This window comes from Mustela putorius, unplaced genomic scaffold (genome assembly GCF_011764305.1).
Source record: "Mustela putorius furo isolate JIRA1106 unplaced genomic scaffold, ASM1176430v1.1 tig00000585_pilon_pilon_pilon, whole genome shotgun sequence".
In the NCBI taxonomy this organism is placed as follows: Eukaryota; Metazoa; Chordata; class Mammalia; order Carnivora; family Mustelidae; genus Mustela; species Mustela putorius.
This window is the reverse complement of record NW_025421424.1, coordinates 12,732,072-12,751,610: the sequence shown is the minus strand read 5'-3', so window position 1 is coordinate 12,751,610 and position 19,539 is coordinate 12,732,072. Positions and strand designations below refer to the sequence as shown.

The following is a 19,539-nucleotide window of genomic DNA, read 5'->3' as shown; positions in this document are numbered from 1 at the left end:
TTCCTTAAATACATATTGCAACACCAACTCAAAGTGTAACAAATACATTTAACAAGTACATGGACATTACCTCATTCAGAAAGCATGCAGTCCCATCAGTAAATAATGATATTCCACCTAAAGAAGAAGAGACTGAGAACTTATGTGGCCTTACCAAGTACCAACAGTAAGCAGTAGCATGGCTGAGATTCAAATCAGGACACTCTGACTCTGCCGTGAAGTCCATTAGGCTAGGATCTATCAATATTACACGTATGCGGGACGCCTGGGTGGCTCAGGTGGTTGAGCAGCTGCCTTTGGCTCAGGTCATGATCCCAGCGTCCTGGGATCGAGTCCCACATCGGGCTCCTTGCTCGGCGGGGAGCCTGCTTCTCCCTCTGCCTCTGCCTGCCATTCTGTCTGCCTGTGCTCGCTCTCTCCCCCCCCCCTCTCTCTGACAAATAAATAAAATCTTAAAAAAAAAATATTACACGTATGTGTTTCTACACTTTAATAAATGACTAGGCAACTTTCACACTTGTAAAGATGTGTTGCACAGGGTTAAAAGGAAGTAGAAAATGATCAAAGAAGCCAAAGACTGTGGACTATTCTTTTGAGAAATCTGGCAATAAAACTAAAGAAAGTGGGGGGGGGGTGGGTAGGACAATGGAAGAGGGAAGATTATTATTATTAGAGAAATTAGAGCATGTTTGTAGATAGAATGAGAGGAATTAGAAGAGAGGAAGAAAGAGAAAAGAGAAGCAATAAATGGGAGTGATGAATACTATGTTTCCCTCAGGCAGCTCACAGACTCATGAGCCCAAGAGCAATATGCATGAAACAGGAGGAAACCAAACAAAGCATGAGAGGGTCTGATGCCAAGCAGGCCTGACTGCGAAGTTCTCCAGGAAAAGAGGACAAAAATTACTCTTAGTGGTGAAGGCAAAGACTTTATTTAAGAGAAGGACTCTGAAGAAGTCCCAGGATTTGGAAAGAATTTTCCTGGGTAGAGGAAAAGAGAAACATGAGAATCTGCACAGCGTAAAAAACAGAGGGATCAGTTTGTTAGCAAAGAAATTCCTTAAATGCCATTCTGAATATTCTCCATTACAATTGCACTCTTAAAGAAATACAGCCAATCCTTATCATTATTTGTAGTTATGTTCTACAGGGTCACTACAAACTCTGAATTAACAAACCACTGTACTTATGGGGAATACAGGGCTAGGTTCCTTGAGCCTCTGATCACAACGTATTCATCAACCAATCAATATAAAACCTTGTCGGTATAAAACCTTGTTACAGGTGTGTGTAAATACTATGTAATTCCATATTATAGTGTTGATTCTGTAACGTTGAACTCATGGCCAGTCATACTACAACTCATGCCTGAGCGACGTACACCTGCTCGCATTTAGGAATGCGAGATGGCACTTCAGCACTATGCTTGGGAGCCACTGCGATCAGCAAAATCACCAACAAAAAGCACAAAAATGCAAGACACATGGCACTAAACAGAAGGACACCTGTTTATAGTACGAGAGCTCAAACATCTCTTTCTTTTCTCTCAGAGAGAAACGTGCTCGCCAAGCGAATGAAGTCAAGTCCATGAAGGACTGCCAAAATGCTGCAAGCACTGATTCTGGAGTTAATTGTGGGGTTAAATTTTAGCAAGTAGGCAAGTTCTCAAATACACAATCCACAAATAAACAAAAGACTGTGCTTTGCTTGAAGAAGTCTGATTCACAAAAATATGAACTTCTAATGAGAAACTGTTTGAAAATCTACAAACAAGATAAATTAAGTAAAAACGGTTTTCATTTACTACAAACGCATCACAAAATTTCACCTTGAATTATTTCCTCTGGTTCATGGAGACTTCTCTGAAATGGACAACTGATATGGGCACAACTTATGTACAGGGATGATTAACCTCTGCCCCTGAGGTAGCTCCATCTCTCAGCTACTGCCAGCCTTCACACAACATAGACAGTCCTACCTATGTGGCTAAACCATAGTGGGCTCAAGACAGGATGAAAGTTTGCAGAGAAGCAAAGCTGCTTTTAATAACTACATTTTGCTAGAAGACTGGACTAAGGTTAGACTTGGAGGTATGGTATGCAGTGTAAGGCTTCTAGGAGGTAACAAACGTTCAAAGAGCACTACTTTCCACCACAAACTCAACTTCCTTGATGAGTATCATGGACTGATATTCATCACGGGCCATCATCTAATCCATTCAAAGGGTTTAGCTGTTTGAAGTGATTTGCTTTATCCCTAACTAAAGTTACATTTCTTTATTAAGTATAAACATGGGGCCAACAAACTATGACCAGCCAAATAAGGTCTGTTGCCTGCTTTTGTAAATCAATTTTTATTGGAACACAGCCATGTTTATTCATGTATATACAGTACATGGCTGTTTTTGCACGATGATAGCAGACATGAGTAGCTACAACCTGTGAGACCACATGGCTCACAAAGCTGAAATATTTACTATTTGGATTTTTATTAAAAAAAAATTACCTGCCCCCGGTATGAACCATATTTTTTCCTCAATCTATTTGTTTAACTTGTTTCTTGAATAACAAGTCTGTGAATGGAATGGCCCTGACTATTCATATAGAGCGAGGGGTTTGACGATGCATTTTAGTTTATTAAGTTTTGTGTGCGTTATAATGTTTTAAAATAAATTCCTACTTCCTATTAAAGGCTACCTCTAGTGCTAAGGGTTTCATGACTCCCCCTTTCTCCTCCTGTGGCACTTGCTTTTTTCTCTACATACTGGGACTCTAAATTTAAACTATTAATCTAAATAGTGAAACCATTATCTCAACCAGAAAATACATAATTTAGGCACACCTGACTAACTCAGTTAGCAGAGCATGTGACTCTTGATCTCAGGGTGGCAAGTTCAAGCCCCACATTGAGGGTAGAGTTTACTTAATTTAAAAAAAAGAAGATACATATTTGAAATAGTTATCTATTTTTTCCTCCCAATTTTCATTAGAGAGTAGTTGCCCTAAAGTAAGCCTTTCAAAAAGATTATTAAATCTAAGATAATCTGAAAGTTTTTAAACTTTAGAATATATAGCATTATGCCTATATATGAACAAAACCAAATTTGTTCATATATATATTAAAAAAAAACCCAAAAGTTAGAGGTTAAAAATATATAACCATAAGTCAAATCAGCACAATATTCTATAGTGAACATATACACAAAGCCTTATTCACTGTTTTTAATTCAGTAGACAAAGCTATGTACAAGTTTTCCACATTAAAAACAAATTCTACAGAAAAATCACATTACTATGAAAAACAAGTACTAAAACTACTAGTAATTATTCTCCCAAAAAAAGAGAGACTGAATACATATCATTTTACACTTTTCGAAATATGAGAAGTACTTCTTCGTAGCTGGTAATGAAAATAAAATAAAGACACACCATCGTTATTTTTGTCCAAACTCTTAAATGCCAATTTCATTTTTTTCTCATGGTCTTTAAGATAATTCATAAATTCTTCAAAATCGAGCTTCCCATCTTTGTTGATATCACCAGTTGTAAAGATTTTCTATAAAAAAAAGAAAAGAGTTTTTTTAAATAGGCTAAACTACTGAATTATTTGGACATACAGTTCCAGCAGCCTGATTAGCTATTTCCCAGAAAGACATGCACTTTATAAACCCCAAGATAAAAAACATACACTTGACCTAGCACAGGATTTAGATGTCTAAAATAGTATTTTTCCTGAGGTGCCTGGGTGGCTCAGTCAGTTAGGCCTGGGACTCTTGATTGCGGCTCAGGTCATGATCACAGGGCCATGACATCAGGCCCCCTGTTCAAGATTCTCTCTCTGCCTCTCCCCTACCCACTCCTCTCTCTCCCCACCCATGCACGTTCTCTCTCAAATAAATACATAAATAAATAAATGCAAATACATGTATATTATCACTAAAAAATAATTACTACTGTTTAATTACTTTTCAAATTAGATGGAGGATCATGTTCACCTAAAAATTACATCTTGATTCCTCAACATATACTGAGATGTGCATAATCCAAGAGAAAATGGCACAGCATTCTGGGGCCCCATTTATGTACTGAAGTTTCATCTAAGCTTATATTTTGGTCCATGGAAGTATCAGGGAACAACTATCATTTGGGAAATTGCAAGTTAAAAGACCCTATCTTTGAAGAGCTTGGTTTTTTCACCCTTCTTATGGTAAATAAAGACTCTAACCTACAATAGTATGAAAGACTAGGGTTTCCCTTTTGAATTTTCTTTTGTATTCCTCTGTAAAAATAAATGAAGACCAATCAAATGAGAAAAGCAAAGGCAATTTGTTCTGAGCCTACTACATAGCAAGGCAGTAAGCCGTGGTCAGTTTTGGCTGAGACTCAAAGGCAGGCAGAAGAGTGGGGCAAGCTTTATTCTGGGGAAAAGCCGCCCTGATTGGCGGCTCTGGGCCTGCGGAAGTCATAGGCAGGCTAAAGAGAAGTGGGGCATCCTGTGTGACTGGTTAGGAATAAGTATTTCCCTCTCTCTAGATGGTCCTAAGTTGGAAGTGGGGACAAAAACTAGGGAAGGTGTCAGGTATCAATCTCCGACCATTGGGGCTGATTGTTACAGAAGTTATTTTGCTTCCTGGATTGTCTCTAGAGATAGCAGTTTGGACTCCTGTAAGTCTGATTTATAGCAGGTTGGTTCCCTGGGTTGTTTACGACAGAAAAGGGGTTGGTTTCCTGAGCAGGTTACTCTAAGTTCAAGTGGGTCAAAGTTCAATTTTAAATATGAGCAAACCATGATCCATACTTGTATATTCAGTCTCTTCCTCCCCACAGTAAAAAGCCAATTAAACATCATTCAAAGAACCTGTTATTAGAATTTAAAAAGCTGTATCTTTTCTTTCTTATCATTATATAATGTAAGTACCATTTCTATTTTTTTTAACTGATGAATTCTTAATTTATATAAGTGAATTTTCTACTAGGGAAGGTGGAGACATGTGGGAGAAAACTCACATTAGAACCCCCTAAAGATGTCACTGTCACCCAAGGAAAAGCCGCATCAGCATTCTCCTGCAATGGTTCTGTGTGGTTGATGACAGCCCCCCAGAGCTAACTCTTCCTGGGTTTAGTGTGTGAGCCCTGCCACCACCACTAGGCATACAAACCCTTATATGGCTCACACCGTCTCTTAAGAAACAAAAGACAGATTCGCAAAAAAGTTTGTTTTTTTAAGGAAGAAATGTGTTTCAAAGAACTGAACTTGTTTATGGCATAAACCAGAATTTCTTATGAAAGTTTAGTTTGTATCAAAGAAATACAAGTCACACTTGGAAACCTGATATTTAAATAAGCATAAAGTGTGGGGTGCCTATCTGACTCAGGTAAGCGTCCGACTCTTGTTTTCAGCTCAGGTCATGATCTCAGGGTTGTGGGATCGAACCCCACATTGGGATCCCTGCCCAGTTGGGAGTCTGTATGTCTCCCTCTCCCTTTACTCACTCTGTCTCTCTCTCTCTCAAATGAAGAAATAAATCTTTAGAAAGCAAACAAATAAATAATGAGCATAAGAGATATTTAGCTTTAAAAAGAAAAGCAACTTCAAAATTTTTTAAAAATAAAGAAAAAAGAAAAAAAAACTTCCATTTTTGTTCTAGAAATTACAAAAACCAAGTGAACTTTATGGAGATAACATTTTGGATTGGCCTAATCCACAGACAATACCCAGTCCAGGCCTCTGATTCCACAAATGAGAAAACTGAGCTGTAGCACTTGGCATATAGAATGTGCCCAAAATACAGCTGCTCGACCCCTGGATGATGAAAGTAGAGAGCCCCAGAGACCACACAGCTAGTAGGAAGAGCTTTATTCAATCTTAACACGACAGAACTCAGCCAAGAAGTACCAATGATCTGAAATGAATTCAACAGTCCTCGCTCTCCTGAATCTCCTACTCAGTCTACTGCTGTAAACACCCAAAGAGCAAATATAATTGGAAAGTACTTATATTCAATAATAATTTCCAAACAGAATATAACCTGGAAATACAGTGAGAGAAATATGCATCAAGCATTACATACTGAGACGCTATCTGGAATCTAGGCAGCTGGGAAAAAGGGATTCCCAGGCAAAATGATGCCCGAGCTCTGTCTTTAAAAGTCTGCTAATGAAGGCATGCTAGGAGGAAAGGTCAGAGCTTGCCAGACCCCCAGGGTACAAGCCACGAGACTGAATGCCCTCCTTCTAGGAAAAAAAAACAAAAGATAATACTAGACCTTTTCTAACTACCATCCCACTCCCAACACATCTAAAACGATCCCAGTTCCCCAAAGTGGGGAGGGAGCCTCACTGGCCTAGATACCGGTCCAGGCTACTAGTAACAGGTGAGTACATTGAACAAGGTGACCACCCTCCCCAAAAAAAGGTGGTAGCCAACATCTTGAGAACACTTTAAATGTGGAAGTTTTATGAGAGCCAGGGGAAATAAGAAAAACGCTTGAGAAAAGTATCAGCTGTGTTGTTTTTCTTAAAACGGTAAAACGTTGCTAATCAACCTGAAAGTTACAGTGGGTCCCAGGTGAAGCCAGATAAGGTGTCAATTTGGCTTCCTCCGTCTCTGCCCAAGGAGTCTCCAGGGCTCCCAGCCCCCACATCTCTCTGACCACAGCCCCACTGAGGCCCACCTGCCCTTCCTCCAGGAACTCGATGAACCCTATACGCTGCAGGCCTTCCTGAAGCTCAAGGATATCCAGGGTCCCATCTTTATTAGAGTCCAGGTACCGAAAGAGTTCTTCATAGAGGGCCTCCATTTGCGATGTCTCCAGCAGCAGGGGTGGTCCACGCTTTGGCCCCCGGGAGCCCCGCAGAGGTGGAAGTGGGGGGGAGGAAGGTGCCTCCGGTGCACCACCCATCCAGTTAGCAGGGACCTGCGATAGCAATGTCCTCCTCAGGCTCCTTCCGCGAGATCAGGCGCAGGAAGGGGAAGGCCCATCGCAACGGCTCCAGGGCCGAGGCACGAGGTGCATCCGTGAGCCCTGCAGCTTCCGTGGCGACAGCTACGGGTCTGACCCAGACACCGAGGCCTCGGCACTTGGGCTGTGCTCTTACACCAGCGGATGAGACGCCAGGCTATCACCCCAATCCAGGAGGAGCCTAGAAGGGACAACTCACATCCTTCCCCCAAAACTTCCGGAAAGAACTTTGCACAGGTAGGGCTTCTTTTTAGAGAGAAGTGGGTGGGGGAGTGTTGGGACACGGATGGTGGGGCCATATTGACGGTGGTGAAGTCCACGTTTTTAAAAAGCTGTTTCCTTACACCTTCTTAGAAGCCTTCTTCGAAGGTTGAAGCACTGACTATTGTGGCGATTAGGAATTGAGGACCTAATGAAAATCTGCCCACTTGGGCCTCTCCTGCTTTGATTCTAGCCAGCCCCAACTCCCGCCACCCCCAGGTCCTTATCTTCACCCAGCATCTGCAGTGGTTTCAGAGCAAGGATATGCTATGCTAACCACCAGGGCCCCAGCTCTGTCCTCACAGATGCTGGCAGCACACTCAGGAGGTTATCCTCAAAATGGGTAGAAGTTAAGTCAGCTGGGATCACAGAGAGAAATCAGTGGGTATCCATACACAATGTCTGTGGCTTCTTCTTAATCCCACTCTTCAGAGTCCCTGAGGCCTCTGGCCACCCTATTCATGGACCTATGGTCCCTCACCTGCTCCACTGAAAATGTGGAAGTGTAGTTTCACAGTAAAAATTCCATTTTTTCTGTAATCTATTTTCCTAAACATGGAGTACTCTTTAAAAAGCTGACTATTAAAATTCATGTGGAACAACAGGAAATTTTCATTCATTGCTGGTGGGAAGGCAATATGGCACAGCCACTGTGGAAGACAGTTCGGCAGTTTCTTACAAAAACTAAACACACTCTCACCATACAATCCAGTAACCATGCTCCTAGGTGTCCACCCAAAAGAGGTAAAAACTTACGTCCACACAAACTCCTGCACACAGATGTTTAGAGCAACTTTATTCATAATTGCCAAAACTTGGAAACAACCAAGATGGCCTTCAGTAGGTGATGGATAAGTAAACTGTGGTCCATCCAGATAGTGGAACATTATTCAGTGCTATAAAGCAATGAAGAATCAAGCCATGAAAGGACAAAGGAACCTTAAGTGCATATTACATATTACTAAGTGAAAGAAGCTAATCTGAAAAGGCTACATACTATATGATTCTAGCCATATGACATTCTGGAAAAGGCAAAATTATGACATTAAAAAGAGCAGTGGTTGCCAGAGGGTTGGGGAGGGTGGAAGAATGAATACGCAGGGAACAAGGGACTTTTTTAGGCCAGTGAAAGTACCCTGTATGATACTATGAAGATATGATGCTTACATGTCATTATACAATTGTCCAAACCCAGAGCACACCACCAAAAGTGAATCCTATGGTAAACTATGGACTTTGGATGATAATGAAGTGTTGGTGTAGGTTTAGCAACTGAAACAAATGCACCACTCTGGTGGGGGATGTTGGCAATGGGGGAGGTTATTCATGTGTGGGAGCAGGGTCTATGGGGAAACTCTGTAACTTCTTCATTTTGCTGTGAACCTAACACTGCTCCAAGCAAATAAATAGATTCTTTTTTAAAAATTCTCAAAGAAAATTTAATCTGGCCATTATCTGTTAGTTCTTTCTCTATTCACTCATCCTGTCAAGTACTGACAACATATAGAGGCCTGTCATATGTCCGTGAAATATCCACAGTTTGCCTTTAGAAGGAGGTTGCACCACAGTTAGTTCTAAGTTCCACTGTAGGCTTTGCAATAAACGCTTCCCCCCAGAACAACTGAGGAGTGGCAGACATCTAATCCTGTTTCACAAGATGTGCTGTGGCCCAGTCAAGAATGAATTCTCCCACACAAGAGAACCGTACAATCCACAGGGGCACTGTGCACTGCAGAGAGGCATGTAGCCACCAAGAGCCATCGAAGAGAGAGAGACGTCCAGACAGGGCACAAGAGTCCAGTGGTCCAAGGAAAAAGGACAAAAGTCAGGGCCAGAGTAATAAGGAAAACTGACAGAATTTTACACAAGGGATAGAAAGGAACCAAACAGAGTTGATAGTCTCATCTAATAAAAGGGCAACTATTTTTGTTGTATTCAACAATTCTTTCCACTTTTTAAAAAGATTATCCTGTTCCTTATTTACTTATAATTACCCCCAAATACACCTCCTATAAGGAAAGTTCAGGGACCTTATCTGTCTTATTCACTAATATACCCCAGTTCACTGAACAGTGTCTTGAACTATCCAAAAATATTAGTTGAATGGATTTATATAATATTTGTACTACTTACTATGTAGCATTCCTAGTTTACATTTGTGTTTTCCAAGCATTAAATAGCTCACTCAAGGCCACAAGTATAGCACACAGTGAAAACATCTGAACCCTGGTCTGAGTCCACAGCTCATAAAAATAACCACTACACACACTGCACCAGTGAATGATGTAGATATGATGGTCTGCACTCCAGAGTGAGGCATCAAACTTCCTCAACAAATTCTCTTGTTGTTTTCATAGATCCTGTCCAATATAGACTTCTCAGTGGACTCTATGTGACCCTTAAAAAGATAACATCTTTTAAAAATAAATTAACTAAAAAAAAAGATAACATCTTTTAATTCAGAGTGGTCAAAAGGAGTCAAGCAGCACCCTTACATTATGTTGCCTTGTGAGAGTTAGTATATTTATTTCTAAACATATTAACTTGAATGTTGATTAAAAAATAATAATTCTGACTGTGCTAGGGTACAATTATACAGGTGAGCTGAAGCCTTAAACAAATGGGTAATAACTGACAACGCAGAAAAGAAGTGAGAGCAATGCCAAGCAGAGAAAAGAAAATAAAGAGACAAATGTCCATGGCTGTGGCCTGGCTGGGGAAACAAAATGTTGGGGTTTGGGAAGGAGACTAACAGGTAGACTGCTACCAAGGTGAAAAGGGTATTTTATGCCTTATGAAAGAATTCTTCCATTTTTTTCATTCTTTCCAAAATAAAGAGCCTCAAAGAAGGGATAACATCAGATTTTAGAATACAAGGAGAAAACACAAAAGGTACAGATGTTGTAAATTTTAGAACATTTGACATAAATGTATTTGAAATTCATTGTTTTTCTTATACCATAAACTCCCTGCTATGATGCCTTAAAATGTACTTTTGAGTACATTTTATGACTTCTATGACTTCTCTATCACATTCCTAAAGTTTCTAACAACGAAAATGCTAATAAAATAAGTCCCTCCTGTTAACAGAGGAATTACGCTATGGAGTGAAACCCTGAAAAGAAAATCCATTCAAAGCAATTAACATTTATTAAGCTACTGTTTTTGTATGTGAACCTATTCCATCTGTAGTTGTAAATAGAAAATTTTAAGACAGAGAATCAGAACAATCAGAGTATCAGAGTTGGAAGAGCCCTTAAATCAGGTCAAGCAGTCCAACCACTTGTCAGACACTGCCTAATCATTCAGCACTTACTCAGTACTGATGGGGACAGAGGGTCTTCCAGAAGCCCATCATGTGACAACACATTTTAAAGGATTTTTTTTTTTTTACATCAACTTTCATATCCAGTCACATGGGATCTTGACAAAAGCTCTGTCCAGGAGTCATGGAAGATACTTGCATTTTAAGAATAAAGAAAGTAAACCAAAGGTTCGATGACCTGACCAAGGCCACACAGTTACACGAAGTATGGAACTCATTGGCCAAGATGCTCTCAGCAATTCTGTTTTAAGAGTCCTAAGCCCCTTATGATGATAAATCTCTCCTAAGAAAGTTAAAGTAAGAATTTGTGCACATGAAGATATGATAACAACTTAGTTTTAAAAATACCTGTAATTCTTAAAAACAAACAAACAAACAAACAAACAAACAAAAACACTACAAGGGGCACCTGGGTGGCTCAGTGGGTTAAAGCTTCTGCCTTCAGCTCAGATCATGATCCCAGGGTCCTGGGATCGAGCCCCGCATCAGGCTCTCTGCTCAACGGGGAGCCTGCTTCTTCCTCTCTCTCTGCCTGCTTCTCTGCCTACTTGTGATCTCTGTCTGTCAAATAAATAAATAAAATCTTAAAAAAAAAAAAAAACTACCTGTAATTTACCAGGCTAGCTGAACACATTCATCAAGCCAGCGAGGTCTGAACTTGGATACAGGAATCCCTACAAAACCTGCCTCCCTTTTTCCTCCACATACAATAAAAGAGATACCACTAAAATGATGTCAAGATTGGAGAAGTAAGAAAAAAAATCTGTAAAATCCTCTTGGGCAAGATCCACTTTTTTCATTTTACTGCCTTAATTCTACAATGGGGAAATTCTTTGTTTTTTGGGGTTTTTTGGGCCTTCACTGTTCCAAATTCTTCCAAGCCCAAATTGAAACTAAATAAGCATATTTCCAGCTAAAACTGCTCACTCCTCATCAGCTTATTCTCCTCACAATTTCCATTTGAGTAAACTAAAATTCAGATATTTTCCTCTATTCTTTAATGTTCTAAAACGTGTTCCTTAGAGTACCTAAAATGACATACAAACATTGGGACTATCTTTGAGAATGTTCTAATGTGGTCTTCAACAAAAAACAAACATTAAGGAGGAGGAGGAGGAATATAAAAAAGAAAATACTCTAAAAAGTAGACTTGCTTTGAAGCCTTTTCTCTTCCCTGGGTAGTCTTGGAACGCTTAGTAACAGTTAGCTATTGTATCCCTTATGCCCATTTTCTACACTCTACTTTTATTTTCCATATTCTTTCCATTTAAGATTCTTTATACCATAAATGGATATTTGCTCTCTTCTAATTGCTAAATTCATTACGAAAGCTTGAAACACAGAAAGGAGAAAAAAATCAGGTAGAAATTTAGTAGAGTTTCACTTCAACCTAAGGATCTGTCTTAGATGCAAATTATTATCTTGAAGCCTTCCCTTGAAGAGTCACCTCATAGTTCTCATTTGTAGATGCTCAAATGATACTCTCATTTCTAGATAAATCTCCCCAATCCTTGACATTATGAAAACCCTTGATCTACACCTTTGAAATCTTCCCTCATAAAGACTGACCATGTAATCCTAATTCCAAGTATTTGGTTGGCTACTATTTTCCAGGTTTGCCTCAATGCCCTCTCTTCCTCCATCTATTTTCCACACAGTCCCCAGAGTGATCTTCCTAAAACTTCAGTCAGCCTGTGTCCCTCTCTTACTTAAAACTTCTCAATGCTCCCATTACTCATATGAAATCCAAACCATTCAGTGGGCCCAAATTGTTTTTCATGACCTGGCCCCTCTTTGCCCCCAATATGACACTATTCTTCAAGAAGTCCAACCAGTCACTAGGTGAAAAGTCAGTCTTACTGAGGCCACCTATATGGGAGTGGCACTGGCTCACCCCCACAGAAACAGATACCTCTTCCAGGTAGGGGTTACCCTTTCCTGCCCACAGAGGCTTAGAGAGCACCACCATCTGGGGGCTTATGGAATGTCTGATCCATCTGCACGAAATCCCCACATAACATAGCATCTAACCAGGGAATCTGCTTCATAGTCAAAGAGGTGTGTAGGTGGGCCCATGACCAAGAGATCCACTGGCCATCGCATACATTACATCACCCAGAAGTAGCCATCCTCACAGGATGCTGGAATGGCCTACAGAAACTATAATGGAAGCATTATCGAGACAATATTTGGCAAAAATGAGTTGCCAGCCTTTAGGATGCAGTACACATGACATGAGAGACCTCCATAGGGCTCCATGCCCTCAACAGGGAGAATACAGGAGTCCAGGAACCAAGAGGTGGAAGCAGGAGCAGTCCCACTTATTAGCACTCCCAGTGACCCACTGGGAGACTCTTTGCTTCCCACTTCCACAACTCTGGGCTCTGGAGGGTTAGTTTCTGGTCCCAAATAGGACACACTCTTGCCAGGGAATACAGCAAGGGTCCCAATGAACTACAAGCTACAACTTCCACCTGGAGACTTGAAATTCCTTGTGCCCAGAGACTAACAGTCAAGGAAAGAAGTCACTGTCTTACATGAAAAAATGTTCATCATCATGAGCCATCAGGGCGATTCAAATCAAAACCACATTGAGATGTCACCTTACACCAGTTAGAATGGCCAAAATTAACAAGACAGTAAACAAGTGTTAGAGGGGATGTGGAGAAAGGGGAACCCTCTTCCACTGTTGTTGAGAATGCAAGTTGGTGTAGCCACTTTGGAAAACAGTGTGGAGATTCCTTAAGAAATTAAAAATAGAGGTTCCCTATAACCCTGCAATTGCACTATTAGGTATTTACCCCAAAGATATGGATGTAGTGAAAAGAAGGGCCATCTGTACCCCAATGTTCATAGTAGCAATGGCCACTCTCACCAAACTGTGGAAAGAACCAAGATGCCCTTCAACAGACGAATGGATAAAGAAGATGTGGTCCATATATACAATGGAGTATTATGCCTCTATCAGAAAGGATGGATACCCAACTTTTGTATCAACATGGACGGGACTGGAGATTATGCTGAGTGAAATAAGTCAAGCAGAGAGAGTCAGTTATCATATGGTTTTGCTTATTTGTGGAGCATAAGGAATAACACAGAGGACATGGGGAGATGGAGAGGAGAAGTGAGTTCGGGGAAATTGGAGGGGGAGATGAACCATGAGAGACTGTGGACTGTGAGAAACAAACTGAGGGTTTTGGAGAGGTGTGGGGAGGTGAGAGGTTGGGTGAGCCTGGTGGTTGGTATTATGGAGGGCACATATTGCATGGAGCACTAGAGGTGGTGCATAAACAATGAATTCTGGAACACTGAAAAGAAATTTAAAAAAAGAAAAGAAAAAAATAATTGTCCATTAAAAAAAAAAAGAAGAAGTCACCATCTTAGTAGGTATATGCTGACCTTAATCAGCAGGAGATAGGGCTGCTTTTACATAGTAGAGACAGAGAGGCATAGGTGTGGACTCAGGTGAGCCATTGGGACCCTATACATGCTGCCCGCTACTCCACCACCCAGTGATCGCTATGAACGGGCACGCAGAACAGTGGCCTGAGAAGCTCAGACCCCTCACAAATGAAGGTTTGGGGCACACCACCCAAAGTCACGAGGACCTGCAGTGATTATAGAAGAGTATGAGTGGAGTTAAAGTAAACAGTCAAAAAGGGAAATGAGGAGTACCACTGGTGACTAACTGAACCCATGGGGACTGTAGTTTGTCCCACTGACCTCCCTGAGAAAAAGAGGCAGAGAACAGTGAGGTAAGAGCTCCCCAAGCTGACAGACACAGATGTGTGTGGCACGGGGACAGGGCTCTGGTGACTAGGTCAGATCACCCTTTGAGGGAACCCTGCCTGCAACACCTTCGCGCCTGTGCTGCAGCACTCCCAGCAAGTCCATGCTTGCCCTGGGCTGCTCCAACCAACGACTGGCCACAGCAGGGTACCAGCACGGGGCAGCCAATAGCATAGGATTCCCCAACTGATAACATTTTCCCACCGGGAACCCCCTTATTGCCTTAGTTGAGACATTCTAAGAACTGTACTTCAGTCGAAGTTCTTCCCAAATCATTCCTTCTTGAACTCTTCTAGCAGGGGTTAGATTTGTGTCCAGTCTGAAGACCTCAACTCATCATTTTTGCCTCTCCCTTACCCTTCACAAGGATTTCTCCCAATACATCTTTTGCATTCCCAATCCCATTTTGGTTTCTGCCCCTCAGAAGACCAGAACTGACCAAGAGTGGTCCAACCCAAGAAGTGGTAACGTGGAATTTGGAAACTGGATCACTCATCCAACTGACAAGAGTCTGACTGGAATATGGGGCAAGAAGTATGTCTTGCACAAGGTGGGAGCCCAGTGCTGATGATTTCCCCCTGGTGATCTGGGAAGTGACTGTTGGAGGGCAACACTCTGGTAATAGCTCAGGAATTTGAAAAATATGCTATAAGGATAGGCAAGAAAGTGTACCTCTATAAGGAGCATTTCACCAGGAAGATACCAAAATGCTAAATTTGACTATACCACCTGTATATTCCACTATATAGTCTGTTTTTTTAAATATAAAAGGGAAAATTGACAGAATTCTAAACAAAAGTTGGCAAATCCATAATCATAGAGTTTTTGACATCTCTCTTTCTGTAGTGATGGTAGTAACAGTAATTAATAATTTAAAGGTTAATGGCTAACTGATTGCTTATTAGGTACCAGGCATTTTTCTAAGTACTTTACATATTTTAATTCATTTATTCTTCACAATAACCCTTTGGGATAGATACTTGTGTTGTCTCTGTGGCCAATGAGGAAATTGGGGGTAGAGAGATTAAGAAGATTGTTCAGAGAGGGGTGAGGATACAGAGAGGGGTGAGGGACAAAATGAGTGAAGGGGAGTGGGAGTGGAAGGTACAGGCCTCCAGTTGAGGAATGGTGAGTCAGGGGGATGAAAGGCCCAGTGTGGGAAGGTAGTCAATGGCACTGTAACAGCGTTGTGTGGAGACCAACGGGAGCTACACTTGTGGTGAGCTCAGCCGAACCAACAGGGTTGTCGAGTCACTGTGTTGTACACCTCAAACTAATGTAATGCTGTCATAGTGTCAACTATGCTTCCATTAAAAAGAGAGAGAGAGAGAGAGAGAAAGAAAATTGCCCAAAGTTAACTAGTTAGCAGCAGAACCAAGATTTAAACCCAGACCGTTTGATTAGCGTTCTCTTCTTATACATGTTAGAGAGCAAAACTATGGAGCAAACAATCTGAGGGGTTTGAAGTGGCGGGGGGATGGGGGGGTGGGAGGTTGGGGGAACCAGGTGGTGGGTATTAGAGAGGCATGGATTGCACGGAGCACTGGGTGTGGTGCAAAAATAATGAATACTGTTATGCTGAAAATAAATAAAAAATAAATTTAAAAAAATTTAAAAAAAGAACTGTGGAGCAAAGAAAAAGATCAGCAGTGGGGGGCAGGATGGCAAGATGAATACGCAGGCAGAGCACAAGACTTTTAGGGCAGTGAAAATCCTCTATGATATTATAATGATGAATACATGTCATTACACATTCGTCCAAACCCAGAGAATATACATCACCAGTGAACCCCCAGGTAAGCTTTGGGTGATAATGATGTGTAGGTTCACGCTTGGTTAAAAAAAGGTACCACTCAGTGATGTCGACAATGGGGGAGGCTGTGCACGTGATATGCAAGGGCTTATGTGTATGGGAAATCTCGGTACCACCTTCTCAGTTAAAATTGCTCTTAAAAAAATAAAGTCTTCATAAAAAAGTGTTTATTTTATTTTATCCAGCATTTCTTGATATCTTGCAGTAGGAGGATTTTTGGTCATCTTGTCCTATACATACTGGAAATACAAGGACTGACAACTTTACAATTAAATTTTATCTCTTTTTTCTGTATTATCTCAAAGGAGGCACTGCCTTATTTAGGCTATTTCAAATCAAGTCCTAAATCTTTTTGCATTATTGTGCTTAGATGACCCTCATCTAAGTTATGACCCTCATCTTTGAGATGCTTGGTCTTAGTGGAAGGTACAATCAATAACTAAACATAACACTTTCTGAAAATTATGATAGTAGTGACATGTGAGACCAAGGACCTACACATAGTAGGGTGTGATCAACTCTTCCATAGAAGGTGGCCCAGAAAGACTCATCTCAGAGGAGGTGGTATTTATAAAAACAAAATGAAAATGAAAACAAAAATCTCTTTTTTTCCCTAATCATAATAATATACAGTTATTTTTAAAAATGGAAATACAAAAATTGTGAAGAAAAAAGTAAAAAAGCAACTCCTACCATCCATAAATAACCATTACTAACCTTTTATTGAAGAAGACACCAGTCAGAAAAGAGTGCTGGGATTAGTTAATATCTATCATAAGCACAGAGAGTGATATTATAAATATGTGTATGTATGTGTAAAGTACATTTTATGCTTATGTATAAATACATATACATGACAGTGATAAATATATGCCATCCTATTGTATGTTTGTATAGACATGATTCTATACAATTTATGATTTGTTCATATATAAATTTTGGAAAATTAAACATTTCTTATTCCTGATTTTGAGTTCATATTTTCTTAGCCTTGTCAGAGGCTTGTCTATTTTATTCATATATTTTTAAAAGATTTTATTTATTTCACAGAGAGAGACAGAGATCAAGAGATCACAAGTAGGCAGGCGGTGGGAGGGGGTGGGGAAGCAAGCCCCCTCAAGGAGCACAGTGCCTGATGCGGGGCTGAATCCCGGGGCTCCAAGATCATGACCTGAGCTGAAGGCAGAAGCCCAACCCACTGAGCCACCCAGGCATCCCTATTTCATTCATATTTTCAAAGAACCAACTGAAAAAGCATGTCTTTGGAAATTTAAGCATGTCTTTGGAAATTTAAAAAGCATGTCTTTGGAAATTCAGGGTCATGTCTTTGACCCTGAATTATTTAAATAATTCAGGGTCAAAGATGAAATCACATTGGAAATTACAAAGTACTTGAAACTAAACAGAAATACAAACTTGTGGAATGCAGCTAAAGGGAGGTATGTGGGGGAATAGGGCAACTGAGTGATGGGAATTAAAGAGGGTGCACATGATGTGAAAGGCACTGGACATTATATGCAACTAATGAATCACTGGACACTACCCCCAAAACTAATGATGTACTCTATGTTGGCTAATTGACTTTAAAGGCAAAAAAGTGATCAAAGGGATATTGTAGCTCAAAACTAGGGAATCAGCATTCAACTAAAAAATTAGAAAAAGAGCAAATGAGTACACCCAAAGAAAATAGAAGGAAATATACAGAAATTAATGAGAAAAAAAATTAAAAAGAGAATATCAGTAAAAAGTACCAAAAGTTGGTTCTTTCAAAGGATAAATAAAGTAGACAAATCTTTGGCAAGACTGAAGTGTGGGGGGAGCTCGATATCAGAAATGAAATAGAGCATATAACCACACATAGAGTCAGAACGTTCTAAAAAATCATAATTGAGTATTAACGAACCTTGGAGACAAAGTTTTCTAAAAATTGTAACTTACTAAATCTGTCTCAGTAAGAAATAGTAAATAAACAAAAGGCACCTAGAACTACTAAAGACATTGAACGGGTAGCTTAAAATATAACTGTGAAACAGTTGTTGGCTATTGGAGTTTAATCACCTTCCCTCTTGGGATAGGGAATGCCATAGTGTCCTCTTATGTTTCAGAGGAGTTGGAGAGGTTCCAAGTATCTCCACCCTGGTGAAGGGGCTGAGCTTCAGAGTCACAATTAAAATGACTCAGAGAAGTTGAAACTGCTCAGCGACCGGCCAACCCTTTAGATGAATTTATGCAGTTAGGACATTAAGAAGGTCTTAAACAATGGAATGTTGCCTCTCCTCAACAGGAAGTTGGAAGAAACATACGACTGGTTTTTGGTTTTCAAAAGTTCTGAAAGACTAGACAAAACTAGCTAGTGTAACAAAGCAGCTTCTAAGGGATGCAAAATGTGAGCCTTTTACAGAACGTGAGGCCCATTTAAGTCTGAGAGCTTAAAAAAAAAATTATTGATTAAATTTTGCAAAAAGGCAGGTGAAGGACCTGGGATGCATTCCTACCAAAAGTGCTATGGAACAGCGTTTTTAAATTGTTACAGTGGGCCACCGTGTTCGCGGCACTCATTTCATTCGGAAATATACCTGTAGGCTTTCAGGCTGACGCGCATCGGCTCCGGGAGTAACTGGCCCGGTGCCCCACTCCCGAGCTTCGGAACCCAGTCGCGGGCTGGAACCCGCAGTTCCGCCTTCTGCCGCCCGCGCCCAGAATCTCCGCAGCCCTCCCGGCCGCACAGCGACCCACCTCCTCGGCGTCCTGGCCCAGCGGGATGCCCAGGCTCTTGAGCCCCTCCTGAAGCTCGCGGATGTCCACCACGCCGTCCTTGTTGTGGTCCAGCCTCTGGAAGAGGGTCTCGTAGCGCGTCGGCGGCTTTGCGTCCTGGCAGGCCGCCGCAGGCAGCACGAAGCCCCGCAGCCAGCGTAGCATGGTCCGGGAGGCGAGGGTCGGCTCAGCCCAGGGGGGTCACGGGGACGAGGACTGCCGGGCGCGACGAAGTCCTGCGCGACGGCCGCCGCCTGGCTTCGAGGGGTTCGCGGCGTCCAGGGAAAAGAGCAGAGGCCGACCCCGGCCCAGCCCAGCTCCGCGCGCAGGGAGTGGCCGCTCCCGCTGCTACCCGGGGAGGAGCTCGCCGGGCGCGGGCCTCCCTGAGAGGCGTGGAGGGGCGGGCCCGGAGCTGCCTGGCAGGGGCAGGAAGTGAGAGGCCGGCGGGTGGGTCTCGGGAGGGGCGTTGGGACCTGGGGAAGGAGTTCCGCTCTTTCTCCGTCCAGCTGTCAGAGGTGCAGGTTGGAGGAGGAACCCCCCCCCCCAGAGGCCTTGGTTTGGGGCCTCCGCTGATTAAGTGCTGGGGGAGGGGGGAGAGAAAGTTCGAAGCTTGGGTTACTCCACTTCAAGCCCCCA

The 19,539-nt window shown here is 41.7% G+C and overlaps 1 protein-coding gene across 2 annotated transcripts in view; it reads right to left on the bottom strand.

The window, feature by feature from the left end:
- LOC101687699 (calcium-binding mitochondrial carrier protein SCaMC-1) overlaps positions 1-19,290 on the bottom strand; it is a 49,541-nt gene extending 30,251 nt beyond the window's left edge. Inside the window, exons 1-2 of one of the 2 annotated variants that reach the window (XM_004777509.3) lie at positions 18,886-19,290; positions 3,429-3,555 (exon numbers count right to left, since the gene is read on the bottom strand). In XM_004777509.3, the coding sequence (XP_004777566.1) occupies positions 3,429-3,555; positions 18,886-19,068 (310 nt within the window). In that variant the 5' untranslated portion in view covers positions 19,069-19,290. Of the gene's footprint in view, positions 1-3,428; positions 3,556-6,673; positions 6,973-18,885 lie in introns of those variants that run through there. The other variant, XM_004777508.3, reaches the window with a different exon arrangement.
- Positions 19,291-19,539: the final 249 nt, after the last annotated feature.